Source organism: Adiantum capillus-veneris, chromosome 27, assembly GCF_014529385.1.
Source record: "Adiantum capillus-veneris isolate H3 chromosome 27, ASM1452938v2, whole genome shotgun sequence".
NCBI classification, from domain to species: domain Eukaryota; kingdom Viridiplantae; phylum Streptophyta; class Polypodiopsida; order Polypodiales; family Pteridaceae; genus Adiantum; species Adiantum capillus-veneris.
The window spans coordinates 92806412-92827298 of record NC_140957.1 but is presented as its reverse complement, the minus strand read 5'-3'; the positions used below and the strand labels follow the sequence as shown (position 1 = coordinate 92827298).

Sequence of the window (20887 nt, the reverse complement as noted above, 5' to 3'; positions counted from 1 at the left end):
GCACTCATCTTGAGCAAAGTTAAAACATTCATTCCGTTGCACCTTACATTGGTAACAGAGCTTTGGCAGTGTTCTGTATCACTCAAGGAAAGAACCACAAGAATCACAAGAAATTTTCTGCTTGTTGCGGTCGCATGAACCCAAGTTTACTTGGGCGTGTCGATTCCTAATCGTGTTTTGAAGAGTGACAGGAATCCCAGGAAAGAAGGGCTTGTCCAGCCTCCCCTTGTGCCTCTTTTCACTCATTGAGAGCAGACCGTGCACTTAACGGCCGGCCAATCGACGTGAGGTGGGAAAAAGCAACCTTGATGTGAGTGCAAGGCCGCCAAGGGGTGCACCTGCGGAGAAGAGCAGAACTCGGGTGAAGAGAAGATCCTTCTCTAAGACAGATTGCAAGCGAAAGAAGAACCTCAAGAACCCCAAGACCCTCAAGAACCTCAAGAACCCAAGAACCAAGACTCCCAAGAACCCAAGTTCCTCGTGAACTTAAGAACCCAAGACCACAAGAACCCACGACTTCAGTGGATGGTCATCACTCGAAGCGGAATGGATACTTTGCTTGGAGGTGATGAGCATGAGAGAGACGAAGAAGAATTTTCCCCACCAAGAGGTTTTTCGAACCCTCCCCCTTCCCCATCTACGCCAAGGATTGCACTAATTCCTATGGAGGAGTTGGAGCAGATTTTTATGGACAGGAAGTTAGGAACGCGAAGCAAGAAGAGTAGAAAGAATGACAGAAATGGATCGCAGACATTCAGAAAGAAAAGCAGAAAGAGAAGCAGAAAGAGAGGCAGCCATAGAGCGTGAGCATGAGCAAGCGCGACACATGCAAGAGTTGTTGCGACTCTTTTCTCAAGTGCAGGCACAAATGCAAGAGATTCGGGAAAAGGAGTCTCTCTCAGTCTCTTCTTCTCCAAAGCATGATACACAAGATTTGCATGATGATTTGAATGACAAGCATGATAATTTGCATGATGATCAAGATGTGATTTCTCACAAGCATGATGATCAAGATATGATTTCTCACAAGCATGATGATTTGCATGATCAAGATGTGATTTCTCACAAGCATGATGATTTGCATGAAGATGACGTGATTGCTCACAAGGATGATGAGTTAGTTGATGCTTTTTCTAGCGAAGCTAACCTCGTTGCAGATTCGATCAATCACGAAGGATCGATCTTGGCTCTCGAGCCTAGGTCCAAAGCACCCCTTCAGGAAGAACCGATCTTGGCTCCGAGCCTAGGTCCAAAGAACCCTTATAGGAAGTACTATGTGTTTGCATGATTTATACGCACGCATTGTACGAGTGTTTCATTCGTGATCGTTTCCTGTATTTTAGTGAGCGTCTTTATGTGATCCCTTTTCCTAGGCATGACATTGTACGTTGAGCATGTTTCACTCATGAATGAGCAGAATTGTATGCGGATTGTTCATGAAAAGCATGCATGTAAGGAAGTCACATTCCATGTCTCTTCCTTGGCATGACATAGTTGTAGACAGAGCACATGAAGATATGAGCACCAAGCATAGGCATTTCCGTTGTGAATTGCCATAGTTGATTGCTTTAGATTATAAGAGAAAGATTCGATCTCATTGTTCGTGTGTGTGGTGAACGGTTTGGCACTCCGTCTCTTTGTTCATCTACATTGCATGCAGAGTCTATTAGGACGACAAGATTTTTTCCACTCACTTTACATGGAATAGGTATGCTCATGGTTTTGTGTTGGAAATGGTTTCAGGAATTTTTAGCCATGGAGATTCTTGAAGAAGAAAGAAGCATGACTCTAGACGAAGTTGAAGCATCGAAGGAGCCACAAAAGACTTTGTGTCGCTTTCGGCGCGCCCAAAGAAGCAAGCGTTGCAGAACTTTATGAAGTTCAAGTACCGCACGACCCACACATCATAGTGGGCCGACGAAGAGTCCCTTCCAGGATTCCGGATGCTATTGGCGATCTCCCTCGACGCCATTCAGTTCGGTACCAGTACCTCACTTTGAAAAGGAGGGGATGTCACGTAACACATCCAACCCTATGTGTCCGTGGACAAGCTACAACACGACAAGGGTTCAGTCAATCCAGTCAGTCTAGATTTAGAAGTGTTTTGGCACTTTTGTGAGTCTGTTGGCAGACCGTGCATGCCTAGGCACTTAGTGTTGATGCATATCCTCTGGTTGCACACAGCATGATCATAAGCATTCCCATCAGAATCCATCAGAATCTTTCAGGGGAATTTTCCAGTGCATTTAACCTATTTTCCCTATTTTTGACATTTTTTCACTTAATAATTTAAGTGACTTTTGTTGGAAAGTAGGTAGGGCAATTTTGCTAAGTTTGTATATAAGCAAACTAGAGCTAGCACTTTCTGGCAGAAGAGGCAGTAGGAGCACCTTGCTCAACAGGCAACTTCTCAGCAAGACCAACCCCCGCGACTACTCTGGCGTTTTCTCCACAGAAGACCTAGCGTTTTTGTATCATATCAGCCTTGGCGATTTGTGCACAATAGACTAGCCCCGGTGTCGTCAAGACACAACAGATCAGCCTAGCGTTTTGCATTTGCAGAACAACCGGCGACAACAGGACCATTTTCAGCCCTAGCGTTTTTGATTTGCAGATCAGCCCAAGCGTTTTGCAGATTCACCGTGACAACACCAAGAAGCATCAGCGTTTTCAGTTTTCAGCCTTTAGACATCGCAAAAGAAGTCCCGAACCTCGCAGATCTCACCTTCCCGCAGAAGTTCCTCGCCGCACGGTCAGTTTCCGCAAGGTTTACAGTTTAAGCCCGGAAAACGCAGATTTCAGCATCTGCGTTTTTAGCGCGTCGTCGTTGCATCGTCGTCATCGCCGCCGTCACCGACATAGAGTCAGAATTCAGCAAATAAAGATTTGCAGATTTCAGCCATTAGCATTTTCAGATTTCAGCCCGTCTCGTTGTCGTCCTCATCATCGTCGGCAAGTCCAAGCATTGTAGAGATTTGTGCAATCATAAGTAGACCGCTCTCGCCATAGAGAGTGGGGCCTTCGGAGGAGGGTTTGACAATATCTCTGGTGTCGTATTCTCTTCTCTCTCTATCTCTCAGTCTCTTACACTTTCACGCACATTGTCCATTCACTTTGTTTGTGTCCATTGCACTCTCTCATTAAGAACGGAAGGCTCTCCCTTCCATAAGAACAAAAGGAACCTTGAGCATAGTTCGGAGCACTCATCTTGAGCAAAGTTCAAACATTCATTCCGCTGCACCTAACATAGATGGACTCGTACTTTTTCAAAAATATGTTTTTCTTGCTTTTTCTCCGCTTCTTCCGCTTTTTCTCGTCCATTCTGGAACTAGAGGACGACGAACTGTTGGACTCTCTGAAGAAAAATCTGGATCATCCTCGAAACAAACACGCTTCTTGGATCTGCTTACTGTCTCCAAAGTCGACTTTCGACCCAAATAACCGAGGAAATTTGCTGATTTTTTCTTCTCCTGAGAGTGCTTTAAGCCTTTCATTAACTATTTTATCTTCTTTTCAAGAGCTTTGTCAAACTCTTAGTGCGAGTACAGTTTCCGCTTTTGTGCACTAGGCTTTTCTCTTAGCTTCTTTACCATCTTGAGAGGAGAATTGACGGCCTCTCACCATCTCGAGTGAACCTCATCAATCGGGTAATTCTCCACGTGATTCACGTATTTTGGATCTTTGGAGTACTTGATCAATCGTTTCACACATGTGTCAACCTGCAATTGACATTTGTACTCCGCTTTGTCGAGATTCCTTGCTGGGAATTGGCCAAACTCTCCGCTGGTTTCTTTTGTTCCCACGCTGGGATTCAAGTTTCTTCTTCTCCTTGGCGACCAACAATCGTAGAGTGTTGTGTCTGTCGGATTCTCCACGAGAACCCATGTGTGATGCAGAAGGGATCGGATCCTCAATAGAAGAAGAATCGTTCTGAGCTCTGATACCACTGTTACAGGCTTAGAGACTTCAAGCGAGAAATCAATAGCAACACCCGAACAGAAATTGTAAAATCATTGAACTTAATTAGAGAGAGAAAAAAGGGGAGTTGACACTGCATGGCGAAGCTCCGAGCCAAGATGCACTGGCCCCAAAGATTGGCGCCCAGTTCTTTATTATTGCTCTTCACAAAGTACAACTCTCTGCGAGACTCTGCGTCCATATGCTCTATGAAAGATTGGCCCTCTGGGCTCTTTCAAACTTACAAGGGATGCCCAAAAGCAGAGCCCCAAAAGCTTCTGATCCAAAAGCACAAGCACCCAAAAGAATTTGCCACCAAAAGCATGCGAAAACTGCAGCCAACGCAAATCGTGGAAATCCGTATAGTTGCCACGTCATCATTGTCAGCGCAATTTACGGAAATCAGCTAGAGGTCAAGCTGTTGATGTTTTTAGGGTTTAGGACCCTTGGTTGGTGCTCCATAAGTTGGGTAGGGTTAGGTTTTTGAAAACCCTAACCCCTTTTGTTTAGGCTCCTCGGTCACACTTTCTGGGTTCAGTTCTTAAGGTTTCAGTTCCTCTTGTCCACCGGTACTTAGGTGCAATGCAGACTCGCTATCACAAAGTGACGACGTGGCATGCCCAACTGGAAGAGAAACGGTGGTAACACTACATGCAACACAAAGAACTTTGGTCACTGAACAATTAATAATCACATTCACATGTTTTGTCCTTGTCGAGATCTCATAACTAATCATGACCATTATGATTTATTTAGCCATCACATCCAGATCTCATCAAAGTCTAACGGATGACTTGATGCACTGAATCTCATCATATTCATCATTCTATCACCTCCTCCCTTGGTCAGTGATCGGCTAAGACCCCTTTCTTGTCGTTTTTCTCGCCGGTGTCTCTCTGTCTTTCATCTCCTCGCACTCTCTTCCACTCTCACGTGGTGCGGGTATTTGCGGATTAAGCATCATGTGAAAGACGTTGTGGATGGAGCACAATTTGTAAGTTCTCATACCGTTTGAACAAGCTTCATGAAGAGAAGCTAGAGCGCAACTAGGTGAGTCGTTGGACAGGGGGTTAGGTTCATCTCATGTGAATGTGCCCAATTTTTAGCCTATTTATTTAGTTACTTATTTTATGTATAGAACATAATTTATTTGGGCTGGTTGGGCGACTTTCTATGGAAGTATATAAGGCCTTCGGGGCTATCACTTTGTAGCGTTTTTTGTGAACGTTGACCTCTGGCCTCCTGCGTTGTTTTTTAATGCTACATGTTCTTGCCCTAACGTTTTTTCATAATGTCGTCTTAACCAGTGAGTAGGAGTTTCTAGAATCCGAGGAGGTATTAGTACTGACAATTTTGTGAGCATGTTCGCAAGACTCGCATGTTTAGACGAGTCCATTAGATTAGGTTTTCCAGTTTTGGAACCCTCTTGCATAAATGGATTGTACAAGCGTTTTGACATATGTTGTTACACTACTATGGGCATGTGGCATGATGTGCATGTAGTTTTAGGTTAAAGGAACCCAACGAGCCATTCCCCGCGTCAATCGGATTATGACGTGCATGTAGTTTTAGGTTAGAGGAATCCAACGAGCCATTCCCCGTGGTCAATTGGGTTTTCGGGTGAACAGATGTGCGATAGTTTCACCCAGAAACTTTACTGAAGTCAAGTTTATCAATAAATTATTTCAATGATTTATTTTTAAACTTTGTCTTCCAAATTGCTCTACCTAAGTCTTAAAAAGTTCATAAGCAGTATTTTCACCTATAAAGGGAGCAGCTCAGCCAACGATTCTGACATTCTCAGATAGCGCCAAATCTAGCCCTAGTGTTTTTTGCAGTTCAGCCCTAGCATTTTGCTTCCCTTTGCGAGCACCAGCTGACCAGCAAAGTCAGCCCAACGTTTTCAGTTTTCAGCCATTTCCCTCGCTGAAAGTGTGGTGAATTAACGCTATCGCAGCTCGGACCTTCGACAGCCCATTGAGCCTCTTCTCGGCCATTCCCTCGCTCTGCAGTGCTCCCGTTGCTGTCCATCATCGGCTTTATCATCTGCATTTTCAGCCTTGCGTTATGTGACAGATGAGCTGCAATGGCCTCGCTGCAGTGCTCCCGTTGCTGTCCGTCATCGGCTTTATCATCATCTGCATTTTCAGCCTTGCGTTATGTGACGGATTGGCTGCATTTTTGCAGCCAGATCTACGATTTTGCAGCCAGCTTTTAGCCCTTGACTTCTCTCACATCGGGAGCGCAAATCAACCCCAGATCTACCCCTTGGTGGCCATTAGCAATGCCACTGTTGCTAAATTGGCTTTATCTGACATAAAAAAATAATTCTAAATGAATTATTGGATTTATAAGTGAGAGGGTTTTCTCGCTTGGAACATAAGGAAAAATAATTCTAAATGAATTACTGCGAGAGGGTTTTTCTCATTGGAGACATCCGAGTACAGAGTATTCCTAGTGCGTCATTCAGAGTAATGACGGTATAACTGTGAAAGGGAATATCAGTAAGGCCACCAGGAATGGGTACATCTGATGCGCCACATCGGATGGGTGATAGCGAGCTTTGGGAAAAAGTATCCAGCCATCCTGGAACGGATATCTCAGATGCGTCATAGGATGGGTGACATAGAGCATCGCGAAGGAGATTGTACCATAAGTTCGGTAGGAAGTGACTAGTTGATGGGTATTCCTGATGTGTCACAAGGTGGGTGACGGGTGCATCGGAAAGGGGATATCCATAGTTGAGAGGAAATTCCGAACTGTGTTAGAATTGTGCACAAGGAAAAGCAAGCACTTGAATGAAGATGGGTTCAGAGGAAACTTTGAGGAAAAACAGATGCTTTCTAAGAAAGCGGGATTGCTTTTTGGGAAAGCAGATGCTTTCCTGCGAGGAAGTCTATGTCTACATTGCAACTGTGCGTGTGATTGCATCCAAGGACGCTTGGGAAGTGCTGTGAAAGCATTGTGTTTAACTTATAAGGTTTTATTGAGTTTTTGGACAGATTCAGACCATTTTTAAAGGTGACTGGCCGCCCACTTAATAAGCGGGCAGCCTATGATTAAATAAAGCAGTAAAAACCACCTAGCGATTTTTCTCTCTCTTTTTCTGGCAGAACAACGAAAAAAAAAAAAAAGCCAAAAACCAAAAACGGCCGTGATCTCTACGCGAGCAGCCAATGCTCTGCTATCTTTGCAATGGCCAGGGAGCTATAAAAGCATCATACGCCGTCTCCCAGAGAGAAGATCAGTGTTTTGCGAGAAGAAGATGCTGCTGCAGATTTCATCTTCGTTTCGAGCGTCGAGACTTTGAAGGTAACGATTTTATGTTATTGATCTCTAAGTATTTGTTTGCAGGTGTACTTCCGCTTAGTGAGGTAGTAGGAGCACAGGAAGGCATCGGAGAAAGCGCTTTGAGGAATTAGAGCCAGATCAACCCAAGGGTTTCGTATCCGAGTTTGGAAGTAGATCGACGGATCCGAGAGTGGTAGACTCTCAAGTTGTGATCCGGAAGTTGAAATTCCCAAGGGAAGGACTTCGTGTCCAGGAAAGCGGAGTTATTCTGCAGGAAGAGGACTCTGGAAACAGAGTCGGAAAAGAGTTGCAGGGATGCCATGCCCCGAGTCTGGAAGGTGAGATCCAGAGGTGAGAACCTTGATTCTTGAGGACTTGAAATAAGGAACGGAAGTTCCTTGGTATAGGGTTTTGCCCTAGGAATAGGAAGCCTAGGCTTCTGGGAACCATCAAGTCTTATTCTAGAACGAACGTGGTAATACGTTCGGCTCAAGTGCTTGTATTGACTTCTCCTTAGTAATAAAGATACTATTATGGGGGGGGGGACCAACCCATCTTTTGGTCCCCAGTACTGTGTCGATCTTCTCACTCTCTCTCTCTCTCATATGCCAGTTGTGTCATATAGAGCCAGAGACAAAGTTACAATGCCAGGCATCCTCGGGCATGGATGATGATGATGATGATTTTCAGTGTGGCGATTTAGTCTTTCACTTCATTTTATTTTTGTACCTAGACATTAGATTAGATCCACAAGGATTGTATCTGTTTGGTCTCATAGGTCATTTTGGCCTTTTGAAGACGTTTAATATAACATTTCATTTTACTCTCTCTCTCTCTCTCTCTCTCTCTCTCTCTCTCTCTCTATTCAAGTTTAGTTCAATTGGTTGTAGTTTCCGTTTGTGTGTTGCTCTTGATTTCTCGCTTGAAGTGTCCAAGCCTGTAACATTCCGTGTACATGGAGACCCCCCCATTATATTTGCATATATCAATTATTGCAGAGCTAGCCAACGTTTGGGCCTACACTCTCCTCTTGGGGTGTGTGTGTGTGTGTGTCCATCTCTCTCTAGCGTTTTTCTCACGCCTCTCTCTCTCTCTCTCTCTCTCTGGAGAAGGGTGCGCGCTTTACATGTGAGAATTTGCGGTCTTAACGACAAAGGCAATGTGGACGAAGAAGTAAAAGAACTCACAACATTCCTGAGCCGACGCACACAAGGGCATGGAGAGTGGGCAACATAAAGAGAAATGGAAGCAGTGGAGAAACCTCAAAAGAAAGAGCACTCATCCTCCGTTTTCCCTCCATGGAAGCAAAGAAGTCATTCTTGAAGAAAAGACCAACTCTCAAAGAGACTGGCATCTTTCTCGTGGATGATCTCACCCTCTCGCAGATTGCTCATATGCAGGAAGTAATGCCGGAGATTAGAGCGGCAAGGGGAAAAGGCAAGATTGCTTTTTACCGAGACGGGAAAGTGGTGATACTAGAGCGACGCTCCACATGATGGTGCGAGACTTATGGGACCACACTCAAAGTAGCTGCGTGGAACTGCAATGGATCTATGCGTCTTGATGTGGGGGCTTTTGAGGATAGCTTTACTGGAAGAGACATCATCTTTTACTCTGAGACACACCAGGCCCCTGGGCAATCCATGCCTCACATCAGCGGATACAGGTGGGAGACAGCCTATAGACAGGAGACGCTCAGAGCACAGAGGGCGGGGCTCGGGAGGAGTGGCAGTGTTATTTAGAGAGGATCTGCAGCCATTGATACATATAGCCCGCAGGGACGAGCAGGCTAGGTACATGTGGGTGAGACTGAAAGCAGAGACATGCAGATACCTCTATGTAGCTATTTGCTACTTTCCCCCGAGTACATCAGTTCATGCATCACCCAGAGGACAGTCCCCTTTCTCTATTTTGGATGATGACATATGGGAGTTCTCTAGGGACGGTGACATTATCATCCTAGGGGACTTCAATGCTAGGACTGCCCATCACCAGGCAGTGTTTTATGATACTTCAGAGGAGATGCTAAGAGAACTAGATGTTGAAGAGACGGGCCTTTCCAGAATATCACACGATATGGAATATACTGAGTATGGGCGACACCTGATAGACATGGGCACTGCACATGGATTGGCCATCTTGAACGGCCTACATAGATTTTCTGCAGCGGGAGGATTTACATGCTTCCCACACAGACATGGAACCAGCACAGTGGACTATGTCATGGCACAGCCGAATCTCATCTCCAGTATCCAGGATCTCACAGTTGGGCCCAGTCCGGTCGGGGTGGCAGTGGATCATGCTCTGGTGTCAATGACCATCTCCTTCCAGTTCAGTGTAGCACACACGACACAAGTAGCAGCCCCTACTCGCTACACATTCACACGGGAGACGGATTCTGTATACATGGACGGAATCTATAGACGCCTATGCACTGAGGACCCGGGGCGACCTCTGGAGAAGCTAACTACTATACTGACACAGACACTACATGAGGCAGCAGCAGAAGCCTACCCACACACCCAACTTGAGTAGAGCCGCCGATCGGGGAGCATGCCTCAGAATAGCTGGTATGACAAGGAGTGCCGCCAGACTAGAGCCAGAGTTCAGAGGGAGGTGCTGTTGGGGGACGTCACTCACAGACAGTCACAAATTGACTTCCGACGCTTGGTGCGGCGAAAGAAGAGGGCTTTTTTGGCTCGACTCGAGCAGGATCTATATCAGCTATTCTTGAGTCAGGACTCGTGTGAGGCGTGGCGGCTCTTTCATGAGCAGTCCCCCCCCCCCTCGGCTATTTCCTCCACAGAGACATGGGGTCAGTACGCATCATCTTTGTACACAGTACCTGGACAGCTGCCCCTCCCCAACCCCCCCGATCCATGCCCACATGCATGTGGCTTTTTCACCGCTGAGATGGTGAAGAAAGCTATTGACAGGATGAAGACTGGGAGAGCATATGATCATGATGGCCTAGTCGCTGAGCATTTCATGCATGCCAAAGACCTACTAGCAGAGCTCCTAGCAGTTATGTTTAACCGGGCCATGTGTGAGGGCATATCGGACACTTGGAGCCTATCTACGATCGTACCTATCTTCAAATCAGGAGACCCCATGGACCCTGGGAATTATCGCACTATTATGATTGGGCACACACTGGCACGGTTGTATGCATCCATTCTTGAGCAACAACTGAGTAGATGGGCAGAGAGGGAAGGAATACGTGCAACTGGGCAGACAGGATTCAGGAGAGGCTTCTCCACTCTTGACCATATCCTAACACTCAGGGCCATCATCGAGGAAGGCAGATCTCATAGGAGACGGATCTATTGTAGCTTTGTGGACTTCCGCAAAACTTTCGACACGGTACCCAGAGCTAGACTGATGCGCAGATTACAGGAAATGGGAGTACCCACAGAACTCATTTGGGGAATCATGGCATTGTACAAATCAGTAGTAGGGCATGTACGCACCCCGGAGGGACTTTCTACACCGGTTCACTCCACTATTGGGGTGAAGCAGGGCTGCCCGCTCTCTCCTACCCTTTTCGGTATGTATGTGGATGAGGTTTCTGACTACATTGACAGCGATGGGGATAAAGGTGCTCAGTTGGCAGGGACATGGATTCCACTTTTGTTATATGCTGATGACATAGTGTTGATCTCTGAATCCCCAGAGGGAATGCAACGTCAATTGGATGCTTTGCCCACGTTTACACACGAAAGTGGTTTGTCTGTCAACCTGGGTAAAACCAAGCTTATGGTGTTTAACACCACCCCACAGTGGATCAGGAGGTCAGCACCTACATTCACATACGGCCAGGAGACTGTGGAGTACACAGACGCTTACACTTACCTTGGAGTGGTTTTTAGTGGACCTACATTCTCACTCAGAAGAGCAGCAGAGACCAGACTTACTAGAGCCCACGCAGCATTGGGTAGATTGGAGAGGATGTGTTCGCAGGTTCAGTTTCAGAAGCCCCGGACGAAGCTCTGGCTCTTTGACACCTTGGTGGCTTCAGCACTGCTCTATGGAACCGAGATATGGGGACCTTCACTGGATCACCACGAGAGGCCGGGTTGCTCAGACGGATGGGGGAACATGGAGAAACCTCTCGTCTCTATGATCTCGCGGCTCATTAGAGCCAAGGCATCAGTACCACGTGCCATTATCCGAGCAGAGCTAGCGGCCCCCCTCACTTGTGGTGGAGGCGCTCACTAGATTAGTCTCCTTCATAAACCGCACATGGGAGCTTCCTAGAGACAGATATGCTCGCATAGCTCTCGACAGTTAGCCATACAAGGAGATACAACATGTTGGTATGGGGAGATGACATCATGGTTTCGGGCACACGGGTTCAGCATAGACAAGCTGCCACCATTCCATTACTCACTGGATGCACCATCTCTCACTCTTACACAGTCAGAGATCACCAAGCTCATCCGCCAAGACCTAACCCAGCTAGACACTAGGAGGACATGGATACAACCAGCACAGGAATTGGGCACGAAGATGGCTTTCTACAGAGACCACCTTCTCTAGCTTACGGAAGATGGTTTTGTGGCGAGACCCAGATACATGGATACCCACTTGTCTCATGGGATACGCTGTGCTATTGGCCAGCTACGCACATCTTCTCACCAGTTGCGGATTGAGACTCGGAGGTACAGCGGAGTACCAGCAGTGGACAGGACATGCCCCTTGTGTAACACGGAACCTGAGACAGAGCTACACTATACATGCCGTTGCCCCGTCTACTACGAGATACGAGGTCGCTTCCACTGCCTGTTCAGAGAGGGTTTTGGACCACTCTCAAGAGTCATGGGATACGAAGATCAGAGATGTCTGGGTTTGTTCTTACTCGAGCTGCGCAGACACAGAGATAGTCTGATGAATGGCGAGGCTAGCCAGTCTCAAAGACGGATCACAGACTTCTTCAAAGCAGACACGGGACGGCCGCAAGAGCCACTCCCACAACAGAGCTCCCCCTCGTCTCACACCATAGGCACATTGATTGACTGAGCGATTGAACTAGGGAAATCCAGGCGCCCACGACTGCAAAGAACTACACAGCATCGACGGGTTCTACGACAGAAAATTCGGAGCACGCTGGCCAGGCATGCATGACGCCCGGTCAGACTACTAACCATGGAGGAAATTGATGAGATTCGCCAACGACCGATGCTAGATCTCTTGTGATTCAGCCATCCCAACAAGCCACCCAAATTTTCCCGCTTAGTTTTATGCTTGGCTCACATCGACCAGCTTAGGCCCCCATAGTAGATATCTTTGTTTTGTAATGTTGTTAGGTTATTTTGTTATTCTGACTTTGTATCAGATCCACCACTTTGTAACTTTCGGGTCTCATAGGTCATTATGGCCTTTTGAAGACGTTAATATAACATTTCATTTCATTTCATTTCTCTCTCTCTCTCTCTCTCTCTCTCTCTCTCTCTCTCTCTCTCTCTCTCTCTCTGGCGTTTTCTCATGCGATCCCCCCCCCCCCCCGGCCCCGGTTATCTTGTAGGATTTGCTATAAATGTCCACAGGTGAGCGGTACAGGGCAGGAGGACATGATCGGGGAGATTTGTCTCAATAGATTCGAGATCCATTGGCTGCTGGTCCCAAGAGGAGGTTTGCTCGTGGTTGCAGATGAGATCCACACCCGATTCTCTGCCAAGCAAAAGGCGTAGTATTACAAGGAGGGAAATTGCTTTGGGTGTGGGGTCTTCGGAGGGCACCCAACCTATGCACAATGAAAGGATAAAATCAGTCCTTTCTCTGGCGATGGTCTACTAAAGAGATCTTGTTTGAGCGTGATCTATGCAAGAGAGTTCATGCACTAGCCTCTATGCACAACCCATGGTTTCTTCTGTGTGTGTGTGTGAGTGCTTGGAGACTATCAAAGAGATTTTACTCATCACACCATCCTCTGAGAGAAAGAAAATCACATGCTTAGTGTGAGAGGGAGGGAGCAAAAGGAGTAACGGCTGACCATGAAGGTCAACACACCCCTTCCACATAAGAATCAAAATTTTCATGTTGATAGAAGTGGTTACGTTGATTTTTGTAAGTATTTTAAAGCTTTGGCCCAAATGGTCCTTTTCATACTTGCGTGTTCAATGGATAATGGTAAAGCTTTATGGCTAAGGCTTTTAAATTGACCATCCCTCTGTGTTTAATCATTAAACTTTGTGCGCGCTTGGAATTTCTTGGACTTCTTGTCCCTGCACCCTTCTGCACAAGTTTCAGCTGGTCTCGCAGATACACTTGGTCATTGGCCACGACCACTAGGCATGGACAAAACATACTTAAATGTAAATATTCCGTGGTCTTGAGATGCCATTTTCGTCTATGTGTTTGCATGCTTGCATTCCAAACTCTTTTTTATCGTTCTTCTCATACCGTACGATAATTACGCATACTGGTATTAGTACTTAAGGTACTGGCTTTTACCTATACACACTCATCAATATACAGACATGCGTGTATGTATGCATGCATATCAGGTTGTAGAGATATGTGTATGTATATATGCATACGTGTGTATGTATGTCACTGTGTGTGTATGCATATTTACGTGTGTATGCAACCATGCATCAGTAGACATGTATGTCTATTTGTAATTAGTACTTAACGTATTTTTCGTACTAGTAGTGATTACCCATACTGTAAAACGTATTTTATGTTGTTTTCGTACTGTATTTATCGTACCTATTCACCTTGTGTGTTTGATTTGCACTCTGCCCTATGTTCGGCTTCTTTTGTACTATCTTACTTCTTGGACAATGGTAAGCTCCCTATACAGTGCGTCGTAGCAGAAAACTTACCCGACTCTCAAACTGAACAAATTCATAATAAATCAGATGTGCATATTTTATTTAGTGACAGGAGCGGCTAGCAGTATAGCCAAGATAGCTACAGGGGCATCCTCTCACACGTGTCACTGTCCTCACAACATGGAGAGCAATTGGACTATTTCTTCATTAGTACATATTAATAATGATCTATTTTGTGTGTATTGGTGTTGGAAATATCCCTCTTGGTAATGGAGTCTTGGATGGCGTGCTACATGTGTCAAAGCTATGGTTATCAATAAGGTGGCTTATTACGTTAACTGAAGTCTGAGTCACACTTGCATCAGTTGTTCTCTCCCAAATCCAAACCACTTATGATGGAGGATGAGAGTATTCTTTTGGCACTCTCGTTTTGGTCATGTTCCCGTTGCTACTTTGCAGCATCCTGCTTCCAGGGATATGTTTCTTGGCTTGTCCAAGCTTCACATGCCTCATCACATTCTCTCTTTGTGTGCAAAAGGCAAGCAGCACAAGGACTCTTTTCTAGAGGAGGCCACTTTTTGTTCCTCTTGTATTCTTGAACTTGTTTATGCTGATCTTGCAAGCCCTATAGAGGTGGATTCACTTGATGGCTCTGAGCATTATTTGATACTGGTTGATGATTCTTCAGGAAAGGCATGATTTTTTCTTTCTTGCCTCTTCCTCCGATTGGTGGCTTAAAGTTTGATGTTCAAGAGTGGATATCGTCAAGTTCAAAACCAATTTAACTGTAAAGTCAAGTTGTGTGGTGCCTCCCTCTCTAGGTTTGTCTCCTCTATCTGCTTTCCCCTCTTCATTTCTTCATAGGGATAGGTGGTTGCATACATTTGTGCATGTTGATTCTATCAACGCGTGGTGAAATGATGCATGCATCGTTGTGTGGCTAGATTTCACCTCAATGGTGCTGTATGATTGTGGTTTATGCCATTAGTGAATTTGGAAAAGGCTTATGAGTAAGTGTTAAGTTGATCAGAAAACATTTAGTTATTGATAATGGTGGGATGAAGCTTCATGTGAAACTAGTTTTGATTTGTTGTATCAATGTCAATTCGGGCATTTATGAGTTTAGAAAAGGGCTTATGAGTGAGTGTTAAGATAACTGTTGCTTATCGATGATGTTTTGCCATAGTTTCATGATAAACTAGTTTTGCTTTTTTAAAGCTAATGTTGATGGTCCGTACAACTTCATGTCTCATAACATGTTTGAAATGGATATCATGATCAGGGAGTGCCCCCTTGACCTCAAAGAAGCTGTTGCAAGCCTCATCTTTGCAGCACCCAGGGCATCTGATCTGCCAGAACTGCTGGAAGTGCAGACATTAATGTCCTTCAAATATGGAAGGGAGTTTGTGGCATCTGCAACAGAGTTGCGGCCAGATTGTGGTGTCAACCGCATGGTCAGATGATATCAAACTCATTTGGTAAAAGCTGCACTATTTTCCAGTACACAAATCAATTTTGTTTGTTGTCTGCAGATTATTGAGAAATTGTCTGCGCGGGCACCAACAGCAAGAGTGAAGTTAGACGCTATGCAGGAGATAGCACAAGAATTTAATGTTGAATGGGACTCTACGATTACAGAGCTTGAATTCTCAAAAACACAACAAGACTTGCTGGTAGGCTGATTTTGCATGAGCTCTATAGGCTTTCCTAATAATTTTGATGAGACAGTTTGTTAAGTGGCTTCTGAAAAACTAAAGAAGCACTCACATTATTCTCTCTTTACAAGAGTTAATTGCTAGAAGTTTGCTAGAAGTAGGAGAGAGAATGTTGACTAGACTGATATTTGCATGTTTGTGGTTTGACTTTGAGGAGCTCCAATGTTGTGTTGGCTGAATTGAAGCATTGTGATGTGCATGTGTGCGTTTGTCAATTTAGTGAGGAAAAAAATGCTATAAGTCGGAGAGAGAATGTTGAGGGAGAGGCACTGGCAAGAGGTAGTGTGTGGTAATTTGTTGTGTCTAACTGTTTTCTCAACAGGAGCCAAATGAGTTCATTGGACCTATACAAATGTCACCCATTCCTTTTTATGAGGGTGACTCACATTTACAGGAATCCACGTCGACTTCCCACGACAAGGGTGAGGAAATTGTCCTTCCCTCTCCGAGTGTTGTAGCCGATGATCCGAAGGAGCCCAAGTTTGTTCCATTTGGACTTCCTGCACCTCAAGATGGGATGGAGGCACTGCCAAATCGTTTTTATTCCCCTCCGCGGGAAAGTTCTATAACGCAACAGTCGGAGTTGTTGGAAGAAACACTTTCTCAAAGGTCTCATGCAAGGACTAAAAGTGAGGGCAGCATGAACTGGCAGGATTATATTGAGGCTGCTGAGTCCGCTGAGGCTGCTGCAGAGTCTGCTGAGAAGGCAGCTCAAGCTGCCAGAGCAGCTGCAGAGTTATGCAGATCGCAGGTCTCTCCCACGGCCAAGGGCACATTGCAAGGAGATTCTATTCCGCAAAGTACCAACTCCGTCGTTTTGTCATCTACTGTGTTGAAAGGTGGACCAATTCCTGATGACTATGATTGGACTCAGGAGTATGAGGGGGGAAGGCAGCAACAGAACGGTAATTTTCATTCTGAGATGATGGATACTAGTAATGGTTATGAGAATATGCATAATACTCATCTTACCCAAGATGACTACGACTGGACAGTAGAATCCTATACAAAAAAGCCAGAAATGGATCATGTATTCTCTTCTCATGAGCATGTTCCAGAAAAGGATAGCTACATATTATATGGGGAAGCAGATGATTTTTCTTTTGAAAAACCAGCATCGCCTTTAAGGAAGGAGGTGGAAAACATTTTCACTTTTCCACAAGAACATATCGAGCATGATCATCACAGGCCTGTATATGATGCACCTCGATTCGACGGTTTTGAGACGGTAACCGCATCGGAGCCTTTCCGGAGGCAGGCATCGCTAGAAGATGATCCCTATTACACATATCCTAATCTTTTCTCCAAGCCTTCATCGGGCTGAGCTCATCCTTTTTCTTCTTGTATTTATTGACCTTGCTTGTAAAGATCTTACTGTTACATATTGGATTAGATGTCGTGCTTTGTATTTTAGACGGCCCCATTTGTAATATACGACGTCAGAAGGACTATTTCAAGCAATGAGATGTGTGAAAAGTTGGCGTTTTTAGCGCGTTAATGGAAGCTGATGCGGTGCATGTAGTCAACAGAACATTTCATTCATGAGTTGTATGTACCACCTGAGGACTGGATTCTGTGCCTTATTATCTTCGTCTTTCCAATATAGCTTTTACCAGCTTAGCTACTCGGTCTCTGTTATTCAAAAGAATTATTACCTCTACCTTTTTGTGTTTGAAGGTTTACAAGTCTTGCCTTGAAAGCAGTTAAAGAAGATTGTTTCGAGTGTAAATGTGTGGGGAGATATTTTTAAGCATGCGGTTAGGAAGATCCGAAAAAATGCGGTATTTTTGCTTGGAAAATGGTGATGACAGGCTCGATATTTATGAGTAATTGAGGTCCTGGCTATTGTGAATAGGCCCTTTTGGGCCAAGAAACACATACCATTCCGATGAGATTGCCAAGTGTTGGCAGGTCTTGCTGTCAGGGCATATGTTGTGCCTGTGGCTGATGTCCAAGCGGTGAATGTGCCTCCTAGACGGCAGGGTATACCAACATTCTCATCAGGGAAAGGGATGGCGGAGGGTTGGCTGGCATGGATGTGCCTAGGAAGTGAACCATTTTATCATTGACTTGGGTGCTTATTGTTTTTTTACATTTTCTTCTGAGGATCAATTTTTTCTGAAATCTCTCAAAGGTCTTGGAATTTGGAGATGTTATGGAGTACACCATCGACCATCTCAACAAATTGGGGTTTTAGCAAAGATTTAGGGTTTGTAGAGACAATTTTTGTTGTGTGTTAACCTAATCTCTTATATTGCAGGATATTCAGATAATCTTTAATTGATTTGAAGAGTGAGCAATCTTAAGGCTCTGGGTTTATAATTTGTGTGGGTTTTTAATTTGTGTCTCTAGATTGATGTGCTTTGGTCCATCAAGTCGATGTGATTTCTTTTGAGCTCATTTGGTTGGGTGGTCTTGTACTATGTTTGTGGGGCTAATATGGGATTATGAAGAGGCAGGGTGATAAGTGAACTATTACCACAAAATAATAGTTTGCAATCAAGATTGAACTATTATTTTGTGGTAAGTGAACTACTACCACTAAAGAACAGGTCACGATCAACATAATAGAACCAAATGAACTCAAAAGAATTCACATCGACTTGATGGACCATAGCACAACAATCTAGAAGCACAAATTGTAAACCCAACGCCCTAAAATTTATCCTATAAACATGACAAACTACATTGTTTCATCATAATCTGATACTGGCCTCACAAACATAGTACAAGATTGTGCTACCAAATGTGAGGTGGGGTGATGGTTACTATAATTGAGGCCAATCATCATGAACCTAATCATACATGTGTTAGATGTTGGAAATCCATCGAGGAGTTTGCAAGATCTCTATTGTGTATGCCATGGTATAGTGGCAAAGGGTTGTATTAGAAAATGCCCAAAAGCACGATGACATGCTGGGCTTAAATTGCTTAGTGTCCTTGCACTACCTTACGAGAAACGCCCGCCAAAAGATGAGGAAAGGCTCTAATTACCTGTGCATTAGTCTATGCACAAAACAAAAGGCAAGGGGCAACAATACAAAAAGAACTAAGGCATATAGTAAAAGTATTATACAAACATACTGAATTTTAACAATGTGCAACAGATTAATTAGAGCTCGACAAACAACTAGGCAACATGAGATAATACAACAATTCAAGGCCGTGGCCATTTGAGCATATTTATTATGAATCAAAGAGCCTTAGGATTTGCACATGAAGGAAAAACTCCACTTGCTCCCAATAGGGATTCAAAAAGCTTATCCAAAATTGCTTTAGTCAGAGAAATCCAACTCCCTAAAATCTGACCATGGCCGCTTCTTTATTTATTTGCAATGTGCAAGTGTGACCTTGCTAATGTCTCTACATACCATCAATTCTCATTTATGTAATGGTTCCATACAATGCATTATGGTTGGATTGAGTGAGTAATTTGGTGGGAAGGTTTTTGATAAATCATATTCGCTCTAGATGTATTCAATCCAACCATATTGGATTGTATGTGGAATTGATAGGTCTTTATGTGTGAAAATTCATACCGAAGTTTTTAAAAAATAATCCTATTTTGTAGGGGATTCAAGCAAATTAAGATCAGAAAGGCATATAGTTTTTACGTGTTGGGGTACTCTTTAGGCAATGACTTTGAATGCTTCACAACAATTGTAGCTTCATCTATCCCATCTAGGCTTATTTGGGCTACTTGCTCATCTACCAGCCTTTTATTTGGAAGGGCATGGTCACAATATAAAGCTATTTTTTGCTAAACCAAAACCATTGTTGATGATATATTACAAAGCTTGCTATTAGCTTTGCAAGTGCCATCCAATCACAATTCATTGGATTGCCATGTTCGTTAATTTTGAAGAGAGTAAAGAAATCCAAATCAGAGAGATGCTTGTTCGGACAATATGCAAGCTTGACCCAAGCGTTAAAGTGTACATTTTGGTTGAATGTGCAATACTCAATGGATTAGGCAAAGAAAGAGGAAGGGGCCAGAGAGAGGATTTCAACATTGCTATAGATTGAGTAACCACATAGTGGAAATTAAACAAGTTGCATGGACGACTGGGAATATTCATTCAATCAAGATAACCACTAGTTAATATTTCTACAAATGTGTCATTTTCTCACACTTATTGTAATTTGCAATGCTAGAAACTATAGTGTTTTGAAAAATGATACTCTAAATTCCAGTGATGATCGCACTTAATCAATGTCAATAGATGCAAATTGCAACTTCAAGTGCACATTATATTTTCAATATACACACCTTTGTTAGGCCTTGAATTTTGTTGTTAGAAGGGCCTATACTTCTCCTGCTATCTTAGACTCATGATAATATATCAGAAGGGCCTATACTCTACTATCTTAGACTCATGAAAATCCACTAGAAGGGCCTAAATGTTTCCTAATGGCTTCAAAAAAGTAAATAAATTCAATAGATGTTGAGTGAAAACTTACAAAGGAATTTCACAACAATTAAACAAAGGTAAAGAATGAACATTAGGTTGCAAAAAGGCACACACATTGCTTGTGCGCGCTCCCCAGACGTTTCATGAATTCCCAATTTCATAATGAGTACACTATCACTCTTCACTCTTACGTTCGAGATGTTGCCGAAGGCTTTTCAACTTTTCAAAATTGTGGAGCCCTATTGAGTCCAACATTTTCAACACAAGAGAGCACCTTTGACAAAGGTTTTATTATAGTGACCTCGTGTGCATGATGCCACTTACATGTAAGGCATAAACAAATAATCCACTAGTGAGAAACACGTGTATGGGTATGCCAATTGTAATGTTTGTTCCTTCCCAAAGCGATTGCAATTTGGTTGAATCTAAGCCCAAGGGATTCACTAGTAGTACTAGGCAAACGTCACCTTGGTGCACAAAAATTTCCTTTTTGACCCCTATATATGGGACCTTCCTTTGTAAAATATATCTGTTGCCTTATAAAACCCCTATATTGTACGTTGACATTAAAGCAAACGGTAACCCTTAGTTAATACCTTGAGAATTTGGAACGCCCATTCCTTTGTGGTGATAAGTCATCTAGTGGTTAGAAATGTGCCTTTCCACCAAGGAGTTGGCTAAGTGGGAAGTTGTTAATCCCTTAACCTGTATCTTTGTGTACGTAGAAGTAGAGAAG

The 20887-nt window shown here is 44.0% G+C and overlaps 1 protein-coding gene across 1 annotated transcript in view; it reads left to right on the top strand.

Moving 5' to 3' along the window:
• Nucleotides 1-17297, top strand: part of LOC147422407 (uncharacterized) — a 37027-nt gene extending 19730 nt beyond the window's left edge. Inside the window, exons 4-6 of the mRNA XM_086503270.1 lie at nt 15307-15478; nt 15557-15697; nt 16062-17297. Coding sequence (XP_086359396.1) covers nt 15307-15478; nt 15557-15697; nt 16062-17063 — 1315 coding nt within the window. The 3' untranslated portion in view covers nt 17064-17297. The remainder of the gene's footprint in view (nt 1-15306; nt 15479-15556; nt 15698-16061) is intronic.
• Nucleotides 17298-20887: the final 3590 nt, after the last annotated feature.